We start from the raw sequence: 23,261 nt of genomic DNA, 5'->3' as shown, positions 1-23,261 counted from the left end.
GTAACAACACTTCAAACTCAAGTACTATTCAGAACCATGAATATTCATCTGCTGTAGATTGCTGCTTTTCATCTGACAGCATATTAAACCAGCTATTTTTAGCCGTGTACCTTGGCCCGGACACAAGCTGATGTTAGCTGTGCACTGAATAAAGGGACAAACATAATTGTTAAACAACACAGAAACATAGGAAACCTACAGCACAATACAGGGCCTTCGGGCCACAAAGCTGTGCTGAGCATGTCCCTACCTTAGAACTACCTAGGCTTACCCATAGCCCTCTATTTTTCTAAGCTCCACGTATCTATCTAGGAGCCTCTTAAAAGACCCTATCGTTTCTGCCTCCACCACCACTGCTGGCAGCCCATTCTACGCGCTTACTGTGTAAAAAACTTACCCCTGACATCTCCTCTGTACCTACTTCCAAGCACCTTAAAACTATGCCCTCTTGTGCTAGCCATTTCAGCCCTGGGAAAAAGCCTCTGACTATCCACATGATCAATGCCTCTCATTATCTTGTACACCTCTGTCAAGTCACCTCTCATCCTCCGTTGGTTCAAGGAGAAAAGGCTTGAGTCCACTCAACCTATTCTCATAAGGCATGCTCCCCAATCCAGGCAACATGGTCAGAGGAATCATGCAAAGCATTAAGAACAGTGAGGGAGTGTGTTTTATACCAGACTCTGGCAGTTTTGCCATTCAGTGAGATCATGGCTTTAACACAGCCTGTCTTTATCAACACATACCTCTGATCAAGACAAATCCATAAATGTCAGAAAACCTATTTCACTGGACTGCTGACACAAAGCAACAAATTTAACAACACATGTCAAATTATCTGTTAAGGGCATTGTTAAAATATCTCATCGACAATGGTGTAGGCATTTCAAAAGTCATTGGATAAAGGTGTATGAGCACAAAATCTAATGCTGTGAAGAACATTTTATTAGGGTTAGTTTAGTGTTTGTTCCTATTCATGACATGATGGATTTGAAGTTTTTACTAAGATGACAGAGAGAATGAAGAGCTAGAAAATATAGCGGGGGGGGAATGTTTATGAACTTCAGGAAACTTTTTTTTTTACACAGTGTGGTATGTACGGTATGTGGAATGAGCTGACAGAGGAAATGGTTGAAGCGGGTATGGTAACTTTTTTTTTTAAATTGAAGTTGCTCACGGATGCAGATTGGAAAAGTTTAGAAGGCTAAGGGCCAATCAGTGACAAATGGGACGAGCATGGATGTGGTATCATGGACCAGATGGGCTGAAGGGCCTGTTATCATGCTGTATTATTCTATGTCAGTGATTATGAACCTTATTCTGACTGAATTCATGAATACTGCTGCTACCTACAAGAGTTCCTCTTGCTACTTTATATAGTCACTACCTCTTTATCATTTCCTCTCAGTCAACCTATGTTCAAATACTTCTGCACCTAGTGTCACTTTATGTACACAAAATCGGTCTATGTATACAAGCTAATCTTATAATTAACTCAACAGTTACTTATATAAAAACATCCTCCCATACCTCACTAGCACATCAGGCGACCACCTTTCCATCTCTTTAGCGTCTCTCTGTTTTTATTTTACGGTTGAGTTGCCAGCTCAACCCAGCACAAATGGAAAGCGTGCAAGGAGCCGGTCGGATTCGAACTAGGGACCACTCGCCTCAAAGTCTGGTGCGGATGCCACTACACCATCAGCCGGCTTAAAGAAGTTACTTACACGCTGCGTTTTATAGAACTGTTTTTATATTTATATCTGTGTTCTTACGCTTATCTTGTGTCTTTTGTGCTGCATCGGATCCAGAGTAACAATCATTTTGTTCTCCTTTACACTCATATACTGAAGAACGACAATAAACAATGCTGAATCTTAAATTAACCCATCTGTGCTGGGCATGAGTATGCTCTCCCAAGCATCAAAGGCCTATGCTGAACCAGCGAGAGCTTCATATTTACAGTTAAACACCTCCTACCATGCTTGTCTGTTGTCAGCCCGCTTAATTGCTCATTATGATTCCCACTGATCAACATTAAGGGATTAATTTTTGAGCAGGAGTCCCCTAGCTAGTCATTTCCCTACAAAAGTGCTCCTCTCCCACCTACAGCCACTGAACGGACATTGCTACTGTTCACAACAGCACGAAGACTAAGTACCAGGACTGGGTTCAGAACAGGGAAGATAGTATTACACATGACCAGCTCACTAACATTCTTTAAAACATTTCGGAGGTTAAATAATAACTTGGTCTCATGAATCATTCAACTGTTTGACTTTTTACTTTCACACACTGTAAAATCTGTGGAATTTGTTGTTTTGTGGCAGCAGTACAGAGCAATACACAAAATATACTATACATTACAATAAATAGATAAAAAGTTAAGTAGTTTCTTTACAGCAGTGCTTCATCATCTTAAAGTTTGAATTTTCATTTTTTTGGTTCAATAAAACTGTCAAACGTAACAGCACATTGAAAACTATTTTTTTCATTAGTAAAGTTGTATTGATTTCACTGTTATTGTGCTGAAGTTGGCAGGGGAAAGGTAAATATATTTTAAACTCTTAAACCCAAATTGAAGTCCATAAAAGAGGTTGGTGGCAGAGGATGGAAGTGTCAGGTAACTTGTACCTCAGTGGAACATACACACCAGATTTTACAGACAGGTTTGTGCTTTCCGATCTAACAGCTAGTTAAGGAAGTGAGGAGCGTGGAGGTGCTGTTCAGTTGGAGCACTGGAGAGGATTGGGTTCCAGGCAGTGGAAGGCATGGGAACCAGTTCAGGTTTGTGCTTTCCGATCCACTTCTTTCCTACTTTACTGTTTAATTCTCAACAGACTGAGAATGTACTTTGCACACAGCCTGTAAGAATAGATCAAGCTATGAGTTTGATTTTTTTTTATAAAATCAATTTCAAATAGAAGTGCTTAGAGCAGGCCAGTGGGTGGGTTTGATCTCCATCTTCCTTCTGGTGTCATCTTTGATCTTACTGTGGGTGCACCACTGAACTGGTTCCCATGCCTTCCGCTGCCTGGAACCCAATCCTCTCCAGTGCTCCAACTGAACAGCACCTCCACGCTCCTCACTTCCTTAACTAGCTGTTAGATGAAACCAAGTCAATATATATGAACAAACAAACTTGGGATATTCTCCCGTATTGAAAGGTTCAGTGTAAGTGCAAGTTGCCTGCTGGTGCTGAAGGGATATTCATCTCATCACGTTACACTGGAAACAAGTCAAGTTTCCAGGAGTTATAAGAGAACACAGCTCCTCCTCCAAGTTCTCGTGGACCAAAGGACCCAGAGAGTGCTGTACTGTACTACGTTCCTTCCAATTTATTTATTCACTGAGATACAGTGCAGAATACTGTATCCCTTGTGACCCTTTGAGCCCTGTCGCCCAGCAGTACCCTGGTTTAATCCTAGCCTAATCATAGGACAATGACCAATTAATCTACCAACTGGTATGACTTTAGACTGCAGGAGGAAACCAGAGCACCCAGAAGGAACAAACGCAGTCACGGGAAGAATGTACAAACTCCTTCCATGTTGTGGCAGGAGTTGAACCTGTCGCCTGTAATGTAAGGCATTGTGCGAACCACTACCCCAGCGTGTCACCAAAGCCTCTCTTACTGTTTGAGCTGATCAGGTATCTGGTACCAATCAACACTAGACACAGCAGGCAGCACAACATCCTCAATGACTCACCTCCTGAAGATATTCCTCCAGAAATAAAGGAGGAAACTTCAAATCCCGAACTTCCGTTAATGTCTGTAAAGAGAAACAAGATCGTTGTCTGGACAAGTACAGCTTCTGCAACACCCAAGAAACTCGATACTATGCAGGATAAATTAATATCCTGCTTGATAGCACCCCACCCACAACCATTCATTAAGTCCACCAACACACAAAGCAACAGTTTGTTCATCTACATGATGTGCTGTTGCAAATCACCAAGAGTCCATAACCTTCCAAAGTCATGTATTATATCAGTTAGGACAAGAACATTTTTCAAACTGCACTTAAAGTATTGTGAGCAGTTTTGGGCCCCTTACTTAAGAAAGGATATCCTGGCACTGGAGAGGGTCAAGAGGATGTTCACATGAATAATCCCAGGAATGAAAGGGTTAATATATAAGAAGCATTTGATGGCTCTGGGCCTGTACTTGCTGGAGTTTAGAGGAATGAGGGAGCATCTCATTGAAACCAATCGAATATTGAAAGCCCTAAACAGAGTGGACATGGAGAGGGTGTTTCCGATAGTGGGGAAGTCTAACAGCAGAGGGTAGAGCCTCAGAACAGAGGGATGTCCATTTAGAACAGAGATGAGGAGAAGGGTGGTGAACCTGTACAATTAATTGCTAGACAGCTGTGGAGGTCAAGTCATTGGGAATATAGAAGGTGGGTGTCGATAGGCTCTTCACTAGTAAGGGCATCAAAGGGTTATGGGGAGAAGGCAGAAGAGTGGGGTTGAGAGGAGCCACAATCAAACGGCAGAGCACACTTGTTGGGCCAAATGGCCCAATTCTACACCCATGTTTTACGGCAGTAAAAGCATTCAAACTCCGCCATCTGGAAGCTGCCCTCCTGAGTTGGAAATGTATCACCATTCCTAGGTGAATTTCCCGGAACTCTGTAACACCACACCTCGAGTGGTTCATGAGTAGTCAGTGATGGGCAATTAAACACTGGCACAGCCAGGATACACTGAATGGAAAAACAAATGCCAAAATTCAGGGACGACTCCGTGGACAAGTGGCTTTTGTCAACTACACTTCAAAATGGGAAGGAACGTGAATAGATCCCAGACATGAATAGTTATCTTGTGACAGCCAAGTCAATGACTTTAAAGTTAAGGAAAGAAAATGCAAAGATAGGAAGCCAAACCCATGGAAACTGAACCTCTGATCTACTCTGTGAATGGCCCTCATCTCTTCATTCATCTACTCCTTCCTCCACCTTTCAAAATATCTTTAGCTTTCAGTTAATATTCTGCAATTCCTCTCAGATTCAGAGGTAAGAGAGTGCAACATAGCTCCTCAAGCCCATTTTGTCAATAAAACTGCACCTGATCCGAGGCATCACCATATATCTCAGCCTTTCTTAATACACTTGGGTTACAATATCTAAGTGACTAAACATCAACCGCCTTTTAAAGATCTTACACAGATATAGCAGTCTGCCTTTTTCTCCGAGTAGGTGAGTCCAAAACGAGAGGGGTTACACTTAAGGTGAGAGGAGAAGGATTTAAAGAGGGCCTGAAGAAGCCAGAGGATGATGAGTATAATGGAACGGGTTGCCTGAGGTAGTGGTAAATGCGTGGTTACATCATTTTGATGATGTTTGGAGATTTACAAGGACAGTAAAGTTTATAGGAATTTAGACCAAACACAGGCAAATAGGACCAGCTTAGACAAGCACATTGGCTGGCATGAATGAGATGTCCAAAGGGTTTGTTACCGTGCTTTACAACTCTGTCTTGAAGAGACCTTCACTTGTCTATTTCTTAATTTCCACACAAAAAAGGCTTTGCCACAATATTTAGACTCTGGTTAGCTACTAAGCCCAACAGAACCGCTTCCACTGACAGGAAAATGGGCAAAGGCGGTTTACTGGCATCTTCAAACCAGTTGCTTTGGGCAAATGGGGCTCATTAGTCATGGTTGGCAGCTCATCCAGAAGGAAATCTCCGATGCCAAACCTCCGCTGCCTTGTGGCTATACCCACTCGTGGGGAAGGCTTCAGGAGTAAACCCTGGGGGAAACATCCGGAGCTACAGACCCTAAAGCAGTTCAACACTGACTGGCAATTCCTGCGACGCCGCTGGTGCCAAACTGTATCAGTCTCCGCCATTCCTTTGGATTCATCAGCAGCGTGGAGAGGGTAGCCTGCTGCATGGGTAACAGCGTACTCTCCGTATCGCACTGCCCTAGCTTCCGCACCACGTAGACAGTTAGCATGTAATATCCATGGTCAACCACGACCAACAGAAGGCCTCATGAAAGGCGGCTCCAGAACTACGCAATAATATAATAATCTGCTTTCATTTTTTTGTAAACCTTATTGGTAAACTTATAATGTGGTCCCCAACTGTCCAATTCACCACTCGGACACAGAGCTATCTTACCTGGATTCTCTCCATCTGTGTACTGAAAGGATACAGCAACTCAAACAGGATGAGGCCCAAGGAAAAGATGTCAACTTTATGAGAGTAAGTGTTTCCAGATATCTACAAATTGCAAAAGGAATATCATATCACATCATCCATCCTTGGGCAAGAGTAGCATTTACCAAGTTCACTGAAAAACGTGCGAACAGCTTCACTCACCTGCTCTGGACTCATATAGAGTTTCGTGCCCACTTGCCCAGTGTGCCTGGCATACACTGGCATTGGTGTAAGTATGGACCCCTCCTCTTCCTCTTGGTCCATTGCCGTCACCAGCCCAAAGTCACCCACTTTCACCACATCATCCAATGTAAAGAAAATATTTGAAGGCTTAAAAAGGAAATAAAAAAGGAGCCCATTTCAAATAGAAGAATACAGAAATGAGGATGACCTTCAAGGATGTTATCTGTAGAAATTCAATACGAGCTAACCCAGTTAGAAAGTTGCTTTGATTTCCATAATGTGCACACCATGGCAGTGCTTTGCATCGACATCACTTCAATAACATACAGTGGCCACTTTGTTAGGTGCACCTGAACATCTGTTCGTTGATACAAAATCTAACCAGCCAATCACATGGCATAAACTCACTGAATAAAAGCATGCAGACATTGTCAAGAGGTTCAGTTGTTGTTCAGACCAAACATCAGCATGAGGAATAAATGTGATCCAAGTGACTTTGACTGCGGACTGATTGGTGGTGCCAGACAGGGAGGTGTGAGTATCTCAGAAACTGAACTCCTGGGATTTTCGTGCACAATAGTCTCTCGAGTTTACAGAATGGTACGTAAAACAACAAGGACATCCAGTGAGTGGCAACTCTGTGAGCAAAAACTCTTTGTTAATGAGAGGGATCAGAGGAGAATGGCTGGTTCAAGCTAACTGGAAGACAACAATAACTCAAAAAACAAACAACACACATCAAAGTTGCTGGTGAACGCAGCCATGCATTACAACAGTGGTGTTCTGAACACACAGCACAATGAACCTTGAAGTGGATGGGCTACAGCAGAAGACCAGACTAAGTTCCACACCTAATAACGTGGCCACTGAGTGCAAATTGCCCTGATTTAAGGGATAGAAGTAAGTACTGACAGCCAATTCCAATGGTCAGATAATGAACTGATCTATCATAGGCAGCAACTGCCCCCAGATGTCATACAGGATTGACAGACAAATGACAAGCAACAGTGAGTGATGGGTAAAGACCATCCAGCCAACTCTCCAGATCTTTCAACAGCACCAGCACCTCCTACATCCAAGTCACATTTGGTTCGAGTGGTCAGAACAGCTCCCTGTGTCTACAAGAGCAAGGCTGAACAATAACACTTGCTCCTTGCTTTTGAAAGCTCAAGTCCTCTCACTAGTCCTGACTATTGCAGAACATGTTCACATAGTGCTACAAAGGGCAAGAAAAACAGAATTATTTTGTCACCACTGTGAAATTACACTGTTGAGGTTGCAGTAAATATTCCAAACATGTTACTGGAACTCTCCAGACAAAAATATTATAATGAAAACAAGACAAATATCTTTATATGTTGCGCTTTGATTTCACCCACAATCGTCCTTTTAAAAAAAAAGTGGTGAATCTGTGGAATTCATTGCAATAGATGGCTGTGGAGATCAAGTCATTGAATGTATTTCAAATGGGGGTTGATAGGTTCTTAATTCGTAAAGGCGTAAAGGGTTATGGGCAGGAAATCTGGGCTGAGAGGAACAATAAGCCAACCATGATGCAATGGCGCTGCAGACTCGATGTGCCAAATAGCCTAATCCTACCCCTATACATTATGGTCTACAAAAGTCTGCCTGTTAAAGGGTAGTGTATCCAATGGATGTGAAGTCCTTTGGCTGTGGCACAATGTAATTCAAATTCATGAATAAAAATTGCTTACACCACACTCAGAAGCAGATTGGTTAAACATAGAAAACCTACAGCACAATACAGGCCCTTCAGCCCACAAAGCTGTGCCAAACATGTCCTTACCTTAGAAATTACCTAGGGTTACCCATAGCCCTCTATTTTTCTGAGCTCCATGTACCTGTCCTGGAGTCTCTTAAAAGACCCTATCGTATCCGTCTCCACCACCGTTGCCAGCAGCCCATTCCACACATTCACCACTCTCTGCGTAAAAAAAAAACTTACCCCCGACATCTCCTCTGTACCTACTTCCAAGCACCGTAAAACTGTGCCCTCTCATGCCGGCCATATCAGCCCTGGGAAAAAGCCTTTGACTATCCACATGAGCAATGCCTCTCATCATCTTATACACCTCTATCAGGTCACCTCTCATCCTCTGTCGCTCCAAGGAAAGAAGGCCGAGTGCACTCAACCTATTCTCATAAGGCATGCTCCCCAATCCAGGCATCGTCCTTGTAAATCTCCTCTGCACCCTCACTATGGTTTCCACATCCTTCCTATAGTGAGGCGACCAGAACTGAGCACAGTACTCCAAGTGGGGTCTGAACAGGGTCCTAGATAGCTGCAACATTACCTCTCAGCTCCTAAACTCAATCCCACAATTGATGAAGGCCAATGCACCATACGCCTTCTTAATCACAGAGTCAACCTGCACAGCAGCTTTGAGCGTCCTATGGACTCGGACCCCAAGATCCCTCTGATCCTTCACACTGCCAAGAGTCTTACCATTAATACTATATTCTGCCATCATATTGGACCTACCAAAATGAACCACCTCATGCTTATCTGGGTTGAACTCCATCTGCCACTTCTCAGCCCAGTTTTGCATCCTATCAATGTCCCACTGTAACCTCTGACAGCCCTCCACACTATCCACACCACCCCCAACCTTTGTGCCATCAGCAAATTTACTAACCCATCCCTCCACTTCTGGTTGAAGGAATAAAATTCAAGGCAAATGGTTGAGTTAAAAAAAATAAATAAACGATAACCAGATATAGGTCTACAGCCGCCACAACCACGTCAAAGAGTTTGTTTGGAACAGACTTGATTACAAAGACTTAAGGAATATCCACCCACTGTACCTCCAATACCCAGCTCATTACGACCTCTTCAAATTTAAACCCTGAAGCTCTTAAGCTCTACTTAGTCACTCAAATGTTGTTGCAGCTCTAAATCCCCAGGAACCAGGTAGACATTGCCCAAATCCAACACACACTGCAGTTTAAACCATTATCTGAGGCAGAGGCTGAGCTGAGGTAAATAATAAATCCAATTAGGTATTCTGGCAAAACTCAACATAGATGGATTTCCATTTGGTCCTGGGATGGGAGCATCACTGGCTTGGTCAGCATTTGTACCCACTCCTACTTCTACGTGAACAAAGCGGCCTGTGAGGCTGATTCAGTTAAGAAGCAACCACACTGCTACAGACACAATCACCAAAAACCACAGACAGAGCAAGGATTGCAGGTTTCCAACCACGAAGGGCGTTAGTAAACCAGAAAGATTTGTGGTCTCATTGTCACCATTACTGTTAAAATTGCAAGACACACTTAATCACATCCCTATTTCACAGGTGATGTGCTGGGTATAAACGATACCATCAAAGTGCTTGTTCAGAAGGATTCGTGCCCAGATGCCATGATGGGAGTTTGACAAATTTTACAACTTTGACAAGTTTTACAAATTTTTTTTTTAAAGAACCTAACGCACATCATCAGCCAGCTTCAGTTAGCCTGGAGGGTTGAGGAGTGTTTGATGGTTCTGGACCTGTACTCAATGGAATTCAGAAGAATAAGGGAAGATCTCATTGAAACCTATCAAATGTTGAAAGACCACAACAGAGTGCATGTGAAGAGGATGTTTCCTATGGTAGGGGTGCCTAGGACCAGCAGACATCCATTTAGAATGGAGATGAGTAGGGATTTCTTTAGCCAGAGAGTGGTGAATCGATGGAATTCATTACCACAGGCAGCTGTGAAGGCCAAGACGTTCAATATATTTAAAACAGAGGTTGACAGATTCTTGCAAAGCACACAAATTGCTGGAGGAACTCAGCAGGCCAGGCAGCATCTATGGAAAAAAGTACAGTCGACGCTTTGGGCTGAAATCCTTCAGCAAGACTAGAGGGAAAAAAGCTGAGGAGCAGATTTGAAAGGTGGGGGGAGGGCAGAGAAACGCCAGGTGATCAGAGAAACTTGGAAGGGGGAGGGATGAAGCAAAGAGCTAGTAAGTTGATTGGTGAAAGAGACAGAAGGCCATGGAAGAAAGAAAGGGGTGGGGGGGGAGCATCAGAGGGAGGCGATGGGCAGGCTAGGAGATAACATGAGAGAGGGACAAGGGGATGGGAAATGGTGAAGGCATTACTGGAAGGTTGAGAAATAGATGTTCATGCCATCAGGTTGGAGGCTACCCAAATGGAATACAAGGTGGTGTTCCTCCAACCTAAGTGTGGCCTTATCCCGACAGTGGATGAGGCCATGGATGGACATATCAGAATGGGAATGGGAAGTGGAATTAACATGGGTGGCCACTGGGAGATCCCGCTTGTTATGGCAGACAGAGTGTAGATGCTCGGCAAAGTGGTCTTCCAATCCATGTCGGGTCTCACCGATATGCTGTACAAGAGGCCACACCGGGAGGACCAAACACAGTAGATGACACCAAGAGACTCGCAGGTAAAGTGTCGCCTCACCTGGAAGGAGTGTTTGAGGCCCTGAATGGTAGTGAGGGAGGTGGTGTAGGGGCAGGTGAAGCACTTATCCTTGCATGCGGAACAAGTGCCAGGACGAAGATCGGTGGGGAGGGACAAATGGACAAGGGAGTCGCGTAGGGAGTGATCCCTGCGGAAAGCAGAAAGTGTGGGGGGAAAGATGTGTTCGGTGGTGGGATCCAGTTGGAGATGGCAGAAGTTTTGCAGAGTTATGTGCTGGACGCGGAGGCTGGTGGGGTGGTAGGTGAGGACAAGAGAAATCCTATCACTGGTAGCATGGCGGGAGGATGGGCAAAGAGCAGACGTGCATGAAATGGAGTAGATGCAGTTGAGGGCAGCGTTGATCATGGAGGAAAGGAAGCCCCTTTTTGAAAAAGGTGGACATCTCCTTCGTTCTAGAATGAAAAGCCTCATCCTCAGAGCTTTACAAGTAGCAGGGTGGGACAAGGTAAGGTCCAGGTAGCCGTGAGGTTTATAATAGACATGGGTGGATAAGCTGTCTCCGGAAATAGAGACAGTGAGATTGAGAAAGGGAAGGGAAGTGTCGGAAATGGACCAGGTGTATTTGAGGGCCGGGTGGAAGTTGGAAGCTTTGATAGATTCTTGATCAGTCAGGGCATAAAGGATCTCAGGAAGAAGGCAGGAGATTGGGGCTGAGGAGGAAATGGATCAGCCATGATGAAATGGCACAGCAGACTCGATGGGCCAAATGGCCTGATTCTGCTCCTGTATTCTTATGGTCTTTTTGGGAACCACTACATGTGCAATTGTAGTTTATTTTTCAGGGCAAAAATATTAAACAGCTGCACAAGTGGACATGGACTCTTAATCACCTCAAGAAAAGACAGATCAAGCAGCAAAATTTCATAGAAAGAATGGGTAACATGGCTAAAAATATTGGGTTCCTGCTAGATTTGTGAACTAAATGGGGCTAGAGGTAATACTCTGTAAACATCAGCATTATGTAGCTGCATCCCACACTGGGGAAGCTAAAATTCGCCACATTTCACTTCGATGTCCAAGTACCAGAAGCTAAAGCATTAATTCCTCTCAACTCTTTTTAAGTTTCAATTACCTTCTAGTCACTGGGATCAACCTCCAAGAGGACCACCACCTTGTCACAGGGTTTGGAGGCCTGCGTGCCTCAATGACCCAGACAGCTATTTTGGCTGGAATCACGGCTTTACACGTTTACTCTTGGTCGAGTCACCCATGCCAAACAGGTCAAAGTGTAGAGGCCGGACTAAGAGTGGGCCACCAGTCCTCCGGATTAGGGGGTTCAGCCCAGGGCAAACAACCCTAACTGGCAAAACAAATTTGTTATGGAAACAGCAATGAAGAATCCTTCTACATCTGAGTGCGACAGCATTCCTGTATCTCTGCCCAGGACTTGCATGACTGACGGTGATGAAAAACAAGAAGCTACTGACATGGTGAAGGAAGCCCTGAACACCACCAGAGATGGAGGACCTTCATTGCTGCCCAAAACACCAGGGGTCAAAAATCCACAATATGAATTTATCCTAATTTATCATACTTTCCATCAAATTCTACATTTGAAACCATTACTTCACAGTTAAGTGAAGTCACTTCAAGGTGACAGCTCAGTGTCCTGCACATGTTTCATTATACCTTAAGATCCCTGTGCATTAGTCCCTTGCTGTGCAAAAAGCAGACAGCATCAGCCATTTGTAAAAATATCCTGAGACACTCGGTTCGGTCCCGGTCCTCCATGCGACAGCGACCATTCATCCAGTCCTTCAGCGTCTCTTTCCGACAGAGCTGCATCTGAATGTACAAGTAAACCTTGGGAGAGCTCTGTTGTTTCACTTTCTCTTCCACTCCTTGGGACGCACCCAGATTGAGGAAGGTGGGTCTCGGCGGAGAGCACGATACATCACAGTCAGGGTGCAGACTCTCAGATCCACTGTTTATCTCCACCCAAGAGGCAGTGGGTTGCCTCCCACTGCAGCCTTTACTGTGAGACGATGGCTCACAGCCCGACTCAGAGAGCCTGAAATGGCTGGAATCTTCAAACACTACATCAAAGGATGTGGTCTTGTCCTCGCCCTTGGCTTCACCACGAGCCGTAGGGAATAATTCAGAGGAATGTGCCGTGTTGGAATTTCCCTTGGTTTCGCTCTCGGACAGGAGGCCACTCTGGTCCCGCTGGGTGGCATCCGTGGAGAAGTCCAGACGCATGCACAGCTCAGATGAAGGCGGCTTGCTCGCACCAATCGCAGCGTAGGAACTGAAATGCACCGAAGGTGCCGAACTCTCTGCGCAGTGTTCCACAGCTGGAGGCTTCAGCTGGTTCATGGAGGGCACGTCTGGAGAGCTGCCTGGCCACTCAGTGCTGGGAAAGACAGAACAGAGATAGAATGAAACTCAAGGAAAACCATACCACTACTTCATGCAAAGTTGCCTCCCATACACACAAACACAGGAAATATCTGAGGGTAATAAGTATATAGGCAGAAAACAAATGTATGTGAAAACATAAAACCAATATCCCAGTCCACGGTCTCCTCCACCGCCACGACGAGGCCACTCTCAGGTTAGAGGAGCAAAACCTCATTCTGTGTGGGTAGACTCCAAGCTGTCAGCATGTACATCGACTTCTACAACTTCCAGTAATTTCTCACTCCTGCCCCTTCTCTCTATCTATTTCCCATTCTGGCTCCCCCCCCCCTTTACTCCACCTCTTCTCACCTGCCCATCACCTCCCTCTGCTTTGCTTTCTCCATTTTCCTCTCCTATCAGATTCTTCCTTCAACCCTTTACCTTTACCAGCCATCACCACCCAGCTTCTCATTTCATTTCCCTCCTCTAGTCTCACCTATCACCTGCCAGGTTGTACTTCTTCCTCACCCCCACCTTCTTATTCTGGCTTCTTCCCCCTTCCTCACCAGCCCTGATGAAGGGTCTCAAACTGCAAAGATTATTCCCCTCAAACAGCGACTGTTTATTTCCCTCTATGGATGCTGCCTGATCTGCTGAGTTCCTCCAACACGCCCACACTCCAACACACACACGGCGCTCTGGATTTCCAACAGCTGCAGACTCTCATGTTTACCTGCACTTTAAAATAGAGTACGTAGACAAAACAAACCAAGAAATGTCAATTCTGAAGGAGGTGAAAGTTGTCAAAATGTTTGTAATAGATTGAAGGGGTAGACCACTAATGGAATTGGTAGTGTGATACATTGTAAATCTTGTCTTGCATACTGTCATACACATCAGATGATTATGCAGTGGATTGAGTTCAAACAAGGTAAAACAGTAACAATACAGAATACAGTACAAGTAAGCATAACAGTGACACAGTTCACTTCGTATGCAAATGAGGCCCTCCATTGATTGGGGTCCACCATAGATACTGTGTTCTAGCCTGTACGCAAGCCAGGGCAGTTGCCCCTGCAGCAGGCTCCCCCTCTCCAAGCAGCTGATAAATCAGAAGGATCGGCAGAGACCAATACAGTTTGGCACCAGCAGCGTCGCAGGAGTTCCCAGCGTTCAACCCGACATAGGACTGCCTTCGGGGCTCCAGCTCCAGATTTTCCCTCTGGGTTTAACTCCAGGCGCCTTCCCCGTGAGTGGGTACAGCCCGCAAGGCAGCAGAAGTTTAAGATCAGAGGTTTTGCCTAGGTGAGCTGACAAGCCCCATCATCTGCCTGAAGCAGCTGGTTTTAGGGTGGCATTAACCCGCCTTTGCCCCTTCTCCAGCCAGGAGAAAGAGCTCCACCAGGCTTAGTAGTTAAGCCAGGAGATCGACTTGGTTGTCAGAGGCTATTTGAGATGCACACCACTGAGAGCACTTAACAGGCAGTGGGCGCTTATCCGCACTACCTCACACAATTATGACAACCTTAAGGAACACGTGCACGAGTATTACAAAATCAAAATAGGGAGTGCGCCAAGAAGCAGGTGTACAAATGGACTGATGCCCAATCAAACAAATAGGTACTTTAATCAGACACCTGCGAGGACAAACTAGGGTAGGATTTACACAGTGAGCAGTAAGGCATTGAGGAGGTGTGGCACAACAAAGATCGGAGAATACAGATCCATAATCCCTTGAAAGTGGTGTCACAGGTAGATAGGGTTGTAAAGAAATCTTTTGGCACATTAGTCTTCAAAAATCAAAGTTCTGAGTACAGGAGTTGGATATTATGCTCAAGTTATACAAGACATTGGTGAGGCCTAATTTGGAGTATCGTGTGCAGTTCAGTTCACCTACCTACAGGAAATATGTCAATGAGATTGAAAGAGTGTAAAAATTACAAGGATGTTGCCAGGACTTCAGGATCTGAGTTATCAGGGAAAGGCTGAACAGGTTAGGATTATTTTTCCCTAGAGCATAGGAGAATGACGGGAGATTTGATATCGATAGACAAAATTCTGAAGGATGTGGGTAGGGAAAATGCAAGCTAGCATTTTCCACTGCGGTTTGGTGAGACTAAAATTAGAAGTTTTGGATCCGGCGTGAAGGGTGAAACGAGCTGCCAGCAGAAGTGGTAGATACAGGTTCAATTTCAACATTCAAGGGAAATTTGGACAGGCACATTGATGGGAGGGGTATGGAGGGATATGGTCTGGGTGCAGGTCGATGGGACTAGACAGATTAATAGTTTAATATGGACTAAACGAGCTGAAGGACCTGTTTCTGAAATTCTAGGAAGTGTTCTAGGAATCTAAACTGAAGCCCATCAAATACCGAAAGGTCTATAGAGTGGATGTAGAGAGGTCTAGGACCAGAGGGCACAGCCACAGAATTTTTAAGGACATCTCTTTAGAACAGAGATGAGAAGGAATGTCTTTAGTCAGAGGATGGTGAATCTATGGAATTCACCACAGACAACTGAGGAGGCAAAGTCATTGGGTATATTTAAAACAGAGTTTGATAGGTTCTTGATTAGCAAGGGTGGCAATGGTTATGGAGAAGAGGCAGGAGAATGGGGTAGAGGGGGGTTAATAAATCAGCCATGAAGGAATGCTGAAGCAGATTCGATGGGCCAAATGGCCTAATTATGCTCCTATGTCTATGGTGTAAACTGCAATTAATTTAGAATGGAGCTTGGGACCAGCTGATGACTTCTCAACATTTAGCAATACAGTATACATTGTGTAACTTGTTAAAATGTTTTGTCATTAGTCCTTTACCCTTCGTCTTTCAGCAGCTGCCGATCCATCTCCTCCTGCCAGCCCTCAGGTGGTGCTTCCAGCCAGGCGTTGAAATAGCGGACGATGCCTGGATGCTCCAGCTTAGCCAGTGCCTTCACTTCCCGCATGACCTTCTCCCGTGCTTGATCACTGCGGCATAACAACAGTCAGATGTGGGTGGGCTGTCGCCAAACACTCAGCACAAAGACGTGGACAGGATTATTTTTGAGGCACAGAAAGGAGTGCAGCCAAGATGTGCTTTACAATATGAGCATTGGGCATGTGGACCAGAACTATTCTCTAGAGTTAAGAAAGAGGACACCTTATCAAAACCTACAGAACTATGACAAGGCTCGACAATCTGGATGGAGGAAGGATGCTCCTCGTGACAGGAGACTAGGACCAGGTCACAGATTGACAATCAAGGCCAACTCAATCCAAAACTTTGCTGAGCAAAGGGCCAGGTGGCCTCACCTATTCCTGCTCCTATTTCTTACAATCAAAGTTTCAGACCAGAAGACACAAGAGCAGAATTAGACCATTCAGCCCATCAAGTCTGCTCTCCCTTTGTATCATGGCTGATTTATTAACCCTCTCAACTCCATACCTCCATCCTTTCTCTGTAACCTTGATAAGAACATAAGGCATAGGAGCAGTTAGGCCATTTGGCCCATCAATCTTAAGTCTACTATTTACAAAAAAAAGGAGAATGCAGAGTCATAAAATTTTTTTTGACTAATTTATGAAGCTTTGGGCAACCTTAGCAAGGCTGCTATACCTTGCTTGACAGCTGAATAACACAAGAATGGGTTGACAATTAGGCGTTGCATTGGGTCAACATACTGGCAAGTGAAGAGAGTAGCAGACTTCTCTCACAATGGACCTCAATGATTCTGACCTTCTTACATAGAGTCAGAGAACTCTAGGCCCTTCAGCCCATCTAGATGATGCCAACCTGGTGCTCTGATTTGTCCCAATTACTTGCACCTACTATATATAAAAACGTCTGTAGCTGCTCACCGATTTGGGAGTCGAATCCTCTTTATGGCGTAGTTACAGTCGTCAACTTTGTTTTTTGCCTCAAACACTACTCCAAACCCACCGCGACCAAGGCACTGAACCAATTCAAAGTCAGTAAGACATCTGAAAGAGAAAAAACTGCATTACTGATATCTCCTACAGTGGATACTTCATAATTGTTACAATTATTAATCCTAAGAGGACCAAAAACAAATATAATTTTAGTGCCTGGAAACCCACCATGACCCCAAATCTAAGAAATGCTATTCACATCCATAAACCTGCTGCATCATTTAAATAAGCCATGATCTATCTCATTGTTAATTCCATTTAAATGACTTGCCTCATTAATCATTAAAACCCCAATTTAATAAACAAAATGTCAACCGCACGGCCTGGCAACTACAAAATCCAGCAGAGAGGATTTCAGATTTTTAAAACGTCTAGAATGTGCTATTTCCAAAATACTTCTATGGATCATGAGTATCCATTGGAAGTACACTCAGTGGCTACGATATTAAGTACCATCTGTACCTAACAAAATGGCCACCGAGTGTATGTTTGGGGTCTAGCCCATTCATTTCAAGGTTCGTCACGTTGTGTATTCAGAGATAATCTTCCGCATTCCTCTGTTGTAATGCCTGGTTAATTGAATTCTGTCACCTTCCTGTCAGCTTGAACCAGTCTGGCCATTTTCCTCCAACCTCCCTCATTAACAGGGTGTTTTTGTCCACAAAACTGCTATACCATTCATTGATTTTTTTTTTGTTTCTCTCACCATTCTCTGTAAACTCTAGAGTCTGATGTGTTTGAAAATCCCAGGAGATCAGCAGTTTCTCAAACCACCCCATCTGTCACTGACAAACATTCAATGGTCAAAGTCACTTAGAATACACCTCTTCCCCATTCTGATGTTTGGTCTGAAAAACAATGGAACCGCTTGACCATGTCTGCATGCTTTTGTGCACCGAGTTTGCTGCCATGTGATTGGCTTACTAGGTATTTGCATTAATGAGCCGGTGTACCTAATAAAGTGGCCACTGAGAGTGTACCTACTGTTCTTCCCAGGTCCATGGCTATAAGCTCGACCCTGTTCCCATACAAGAGGTCAATCAGCCTGTGCCCTTATGTGAAGTGTTTCACAACTGTTTTAATCCCAAAAAAGGACCAAAGACATAGATGTCATTTTAGTGTCTGAAAACCCAAATCTAAAAGAATGCTATTCACCTATATCCATGTTTTGATGTAATTCACAAAATTACACAGATGTTGCTTGAAAGTCTGGCATTTACAATAAAATGGGCTCGGCCTCACAATCTACCTCGGTATGATCTTGCATCTTATTATTTACCTACACCCTACATTTTTACTGCTTTTACGCTTTAATCCCACACTAAGTAACACTTAATTGTTATTTGTGATCTTTATTCCAGATCAATGCATCATGTATTTGACCTGTATAACAATACACAAGACAAGCTTTCAACGTATCTTGCCAGATGCGACAATTCTCAACCAATTCCAATTTACTGTCCCTCCCAATCGTTCCCATTTCAGAGGTGTGTTAGGGATTAGTGAAATAACAGCTCTGTAACACAGTAGTAGAGAGCAGGGGATGATCATATAGCAGAGAGATAAAGAAGAACACTGCAGGGTTAGTCCAGGCAAAGGGAGCATGGCAAAAGTCCAAACCAGCCCAGACCACAAAGAACAGGCTAATCTTATGCCAAGTTACCAGCCTAACAAAAAAAGCAGGACAGAAACTTGCCACTGTGCATTACAAGGTAAAGACGGAACTGCACACTACATATGCAGCATACACTCAAGCTTGAATGCCCACATAGTACATAGACACTAAAGATTAACACTACAAATGGCTTACTTTACTTTATATATACACAATGCATGCAGGGTAGAGATAGTGGAAGTGATAAGAAATAACACAAAAATACTGAAAAGTTTGGATGGGAAGCATTTGTTCCAGGATGCGCGACACCCCTGTTGATGTCAGCCTGTAATAAAGGCAAAGTTGGTTTTGAAGGTTAAACCCCAGACTCCATGCATATATCACCTCACTATAGGAAGGATGTGGAAGCATTGGAAAGGGTACAGAGGAGGTTTACCAGGATGCTGCCTGGTTTAGAGAGTAGGCATTATGATCAGAGATTAAAGGAGCTAGGGTTTTACTCTTTGGAGAGAAGGAGGATGAGAGGAGACATGATAGAGGTGTACAAGATAATAAGAGGAATAGGTAGAGTGGATAGCCAGTGCCTCTTCCCCAATACAAGAGGACATGGCTTTAAGGTAAGGGGTGGGAAGTTCAAGGGGGATATTAGAGGAAGGTTTTTTACTCAGAGAGTGGTTGGTGCGTGGAATGTACTGCCTGAGTCAGTGGTGGAGGCAGATACACTAGTGAGGTTTAAGAGACTACTAGACAGGTATATGGAAGAATTTAAGGTGGGGGCTTATATGGGAGGCAGGGTTTGAGGGTCGGCACAACATTGTGGGCCGAAGGGCCTGTACTGTGCTGAACTATTCTATGTTCTATGTGCTTTTCCATCTACAGAGGGAGGGAAGGGTCAACGATATAGCCAAGGACCAAGGAGAAACAGCAGATACACTTCTGATGGATATTCATGATCCACAGAAGCATCAAGCAAAAATAGACAGGAATAGGGCATTCACCTTCAAATCTGGTCTACAATTCAGCATCATCAAGGCTGATCAGAAGCATGCAACGGCTTGCCCCTCCATTTCCTTTGATGCCTCCAGCCCCAAGAAGTCTGCCGACCTTGTTATGACCTTGCACTTCAGCATTCAGCTGTACTGCACCTTTTTAGTAGCTTTAACACTTTATTATGTATATATGTCTTACATCATCCTAGCTCAACGCACTGCGTAATGATTTGATCTGTATAAACATCATGCAAAACGAGCTTTTCAACAATAATAAACCATAATCCAACATCACTGGAAGAGAGTTCTCCTCTCAGTCATAAACGGTTTATCATCATCTTTAGATTGTACTCCCAAGTTACAGTATGGAGTCAGAGTTGCAAAGGACAGAAATGAGTCTTTTGACCTACGAAACCTGGATAACAGGTGTATCATTTGGAAATACAACACAACCAACATGGAATTATGAAACCAATTGGGAGGAAGTCAAAGAGTTACCCCAGGTGAACAGGTTGATAACCTGAAGAAACAACTTGGCTTGCTGATAAATTGTAGACTGGCAAGGCACAATCACAAAGCAGCAAAGCTCAACGTCATGAGAAAAACTAAGACACTAAAGCAATGAAAATACTGAGTCAATCACTTGTCAATGCTCTACTTCAAATAGAGTTCTTTCAGGAATAGGGCCACTTCCACCAACTTTCCAGTAAGACAAGCATTAAGTAGGAATTGTTAGAGCACAAGGAGCACAACAGATGATATCGAGAACACGACGGATTTTACCTGGACACGTATTCAAAAACCCCAGAGGAGTTTGCCAGCTCAACCTTTGTTGCTTCTGCAGTGGCATCACTCACACTTTCACTTTGATATGGCAGCTCAGAGTCCCTCCTTTGCTGCAGGAAGGAAGCAAGCAAACACAGGAATTAGTCAACCTTCACCCCTCCCAACACAAGCCAGAGTACATGGTGCTAGATGTCGAGGAGACAGTCTGATGACTGGATAGCAGCTGAGTTTTGATGCTTAATAAAAAAGCAATAAGAATACAGAAGAACAGGCCCTTTGGCCCACAATATCATGCCAAGCTGATTAGGTTAGTAATCAAATGGCTAACTAAACCAATCTCTCCTTCCTACACAATACCCATATCTCTCCATTTTACTCATATTCTTGTGCCTATCTAAACACCTCTTAAAAGTTCCAATATATTTGCCTCTACCCACCACCCCAGGCAGTGCACTCCAGGCACCCACCACTCTATGTGAAAAAAAAACACGCCCCCTCCCCATGTCTCCCTCAAATTATCTCCTCCCACCTTAAATGCACACTCCGGGAGGCGGGGGTGGAACAAAGAGTGGAAATTGTTTGTCAACTGCCTATGCCTCACATAATCTTATAACCCTCTGTCAGATCTTCCCTCAGCTTCCACCACTCCACAGAAAACAACCCACACTTGTCCAAGCTCTTGTTACCAGGCAACGCCCTGGTAAACCTCTTCTGCACCCTCTCCAGAGCCTGAACGTCCTTCCCATAATGGAGGGACCAGAACTGCATGCAGTATTCCAGATGCAGCCCAACAAGAATTTTATAAAGCTACAGCTCTTGATTTTTCAACTCAATGTCTCAAGCACATATTGTGGCTGGAAGAATAGAAAGAAAATGCACTCACAGTAGTACATTTTTACAAAGGGATGCAAGAAGAGAAAGATTCAACAGTATTTGGACACAATTCCTTAAAATGGCAGGACAGCTTACCAATTAAGTTAAAGCACTTGGTATGGTTTAGGATTAAGGACTTGTGCAGCAACAGAAGTTTATATAGAAGGTCTATAAAACATTACTTCCTAAAAGAATATTGTGCCCACTTCCGGGCACCTGGTCACAGGAAGAACAATAGGGCTTATAGTAGTATGGAATAGACTCAGGGATGAGGAGTCAGATACACAAATAGCATTTCTGAAAAGTGTTACGAACAAGTTGATGCATAGTACGTACTGCAGTTGAAGACGGGTGCAGGACAAGCTTACGAACGACGTAGGTGGTTGCAAGGACGCAGAAGAGGATGGTGCCTGCTATTTCCCCCCACCACTCCAGCAGCAGGACGGGGTCTTTCCTTGGGGCTGCCTTCTTTGCCCTCGAGGGGTCGAAGAGTCTGACGGAAATCTGGGTGTGACGCTTGTTTCGCTCCTTCCCATAGTAAGGCAAATAAAATCCATTGTCTGGCAACAGAAGCACAGGAGTGTTTGCTTCAGCCAAGGTAACCACCCCATAAAACTCTACAGATGTAACTCGTAATAAAAGGAAGAATCCAAATACAAATCAATTCTAGCGACACGATTCCCGGCTATACAGCGCCCCCTGCTGGTATCGTGAGTGAGCACATTTCTTGATTCATTCTCGGGTTAGGTTTCTCTTTACAGTCATGGTCAGATTTAGTCTCCTGCTGGGAAACTGCTGGTAGTTACAGCCTGAGCCTAGATGACTGCATGTAGAGTGGAGTACAGAGAGACAGCACGGAGAGATGGCAAAACAACGAAGGCCATAGGTAAAACACTTCTCTGTGGGTGTGAAATACTCTGGACTGTGGGGCCTTCAGCCTAACAATGCTCAAAAGACATGAAAATCTTCTCAGCACTCCCTGCTGGACGGTGAAAGAGTACATCTCGCACTTCGTTCGCAGGCAAGGCATGTGGATGATAGACGCTGTCTGGACCAGAGAACATGTCCAATGAAGAAAGGTTGAGCAACCTGGGGATTTTCTCTTTGGAGTGAAGTTTAATGCAAGGAGATGTGACAGGGTGTGCAAGATAATAAGAGGCATAAATCGAATAGAGTCAGTGCCCTTTTTATCACCAGAGTGGCAACAACTAGTACGAGAGGACATACTTTTAAGGTGATTGGAGGAAAGTATAAGGGGATGTCAAAGGTAGTTGTTTTTTATTAAACACAGTGTTAAATGCATGGAACACACAAGCCAGTGGTAATGGTTGAGGCAGATACATTAGGGGACATTTAAGAAACTCTTAAATAAGAACATAGATGGAAGAAAAATGGAGGGCTACGTAGGAGGGAAGAGTTAGATTGATCTCATTGTCATCGTAGGTCACATCTGGAATTCCAGTTGGCTCCACGCCACTCTAACATATTGAGAAATCATGTATGTGGCAGGTTACAGCAGTGGTTTGCCTTTGCCTTCTGCCAGGTGAGTTTGAAGAGGACACCACTTCTTGCAGTGGATGACCAGGATGTCTAAGTGCCTGGTCGTGCTCTTAGCGCTCCAGCAACGCCTGCTGGCCTGCCTTCTTGACCGTTGGACCATTAATCGGTCTCTTCCACTCAATCTGAAATGGCCAGACTTCACACGCTGGGACAGGCAGATCCCCTACCTCACTGAGGGTCAAAGACCCGTCGGCTACCCTCACCTGGTTTAGCCCGTCTGCCAAGACGATTTACTGGGGTGTGGCCGCTGCGCGTGCTACAGTTACTTGGAGCCACAGGTGAGAGCTGAGCACCAGGTGGGGACCAAATTGATCTCAGAGTGGGTTAAAAGGTCAGCACAACAATGCGGGCAGAAGGGCCTGTACTGTGAGGTTC

The 23,261-nt window shown here is 44.4% G+C and overlaps 1 protein-coding gene across 1 annotated transcript in view; it reads right to left on the bottom strand.

The window, feature by feature from the left end:
- Positions 1 to 23,261, bottom strand: part of eif2ak3 (eukaryotic translation initiation factor 2-alpha kinase 3) — a 99,822-nt gene that overhangs the window by 12,100 nt on the left and 64,461 nt on the right. The window contains exons 9-16 of the mRNA XM_063047117.1: positions 21,663 to 21,886; positions 20,451 to 20,563; positions 16,992 to 17,114; positions 15,972 to 16,121; positions 12,441 to 13,164; positions 6,331 to 6,498; positions 6,130 to 6,231; positions 3,711 to 3,773 (exon numbers count right to left, since the gene is read on the bottom strand). Coding sequence (XP_062903187.1) covers positions 3,711 to 3,773; positions 6,130 to 6,231; positions 6,331 to 6,498; positions 12,441 to 13,164; positions 15,972 to 16,121; positions 16,992 to 17,114; positions 20,451 to 20,563; positions 21,663 to 21,886 — 1,667 coding nt within the window. The remainder of the gene's footprint in view (positions 1 to 3,710; positions 3,774 to 6,129; positions 6,232 to 6,330; positions 6,499 to 12,440; positions 13,165 to 15,971; positions 16,122 to 16,991; positions 17,115 to 20,450; positions 20,564 to 21,662; positions 21,887 to 23,261) is intronic.

Source organism: Mobula hypostoma, chromosome 4 (assembly GCF_963921235.1).
Source record: "Mobula hypostoma chromosome 4, sMobHyp1.1, whole genome shotgun sequence".
NCBI lineage: Eukaryota > Metazoa > Chordata > Chondrichthyes > Myliobatiformes > Myliobatidae > Mobula > Mobula hypostoma.
This window is presented reverse-complemented; position numbering and strand designations above follow the sequence as displayed.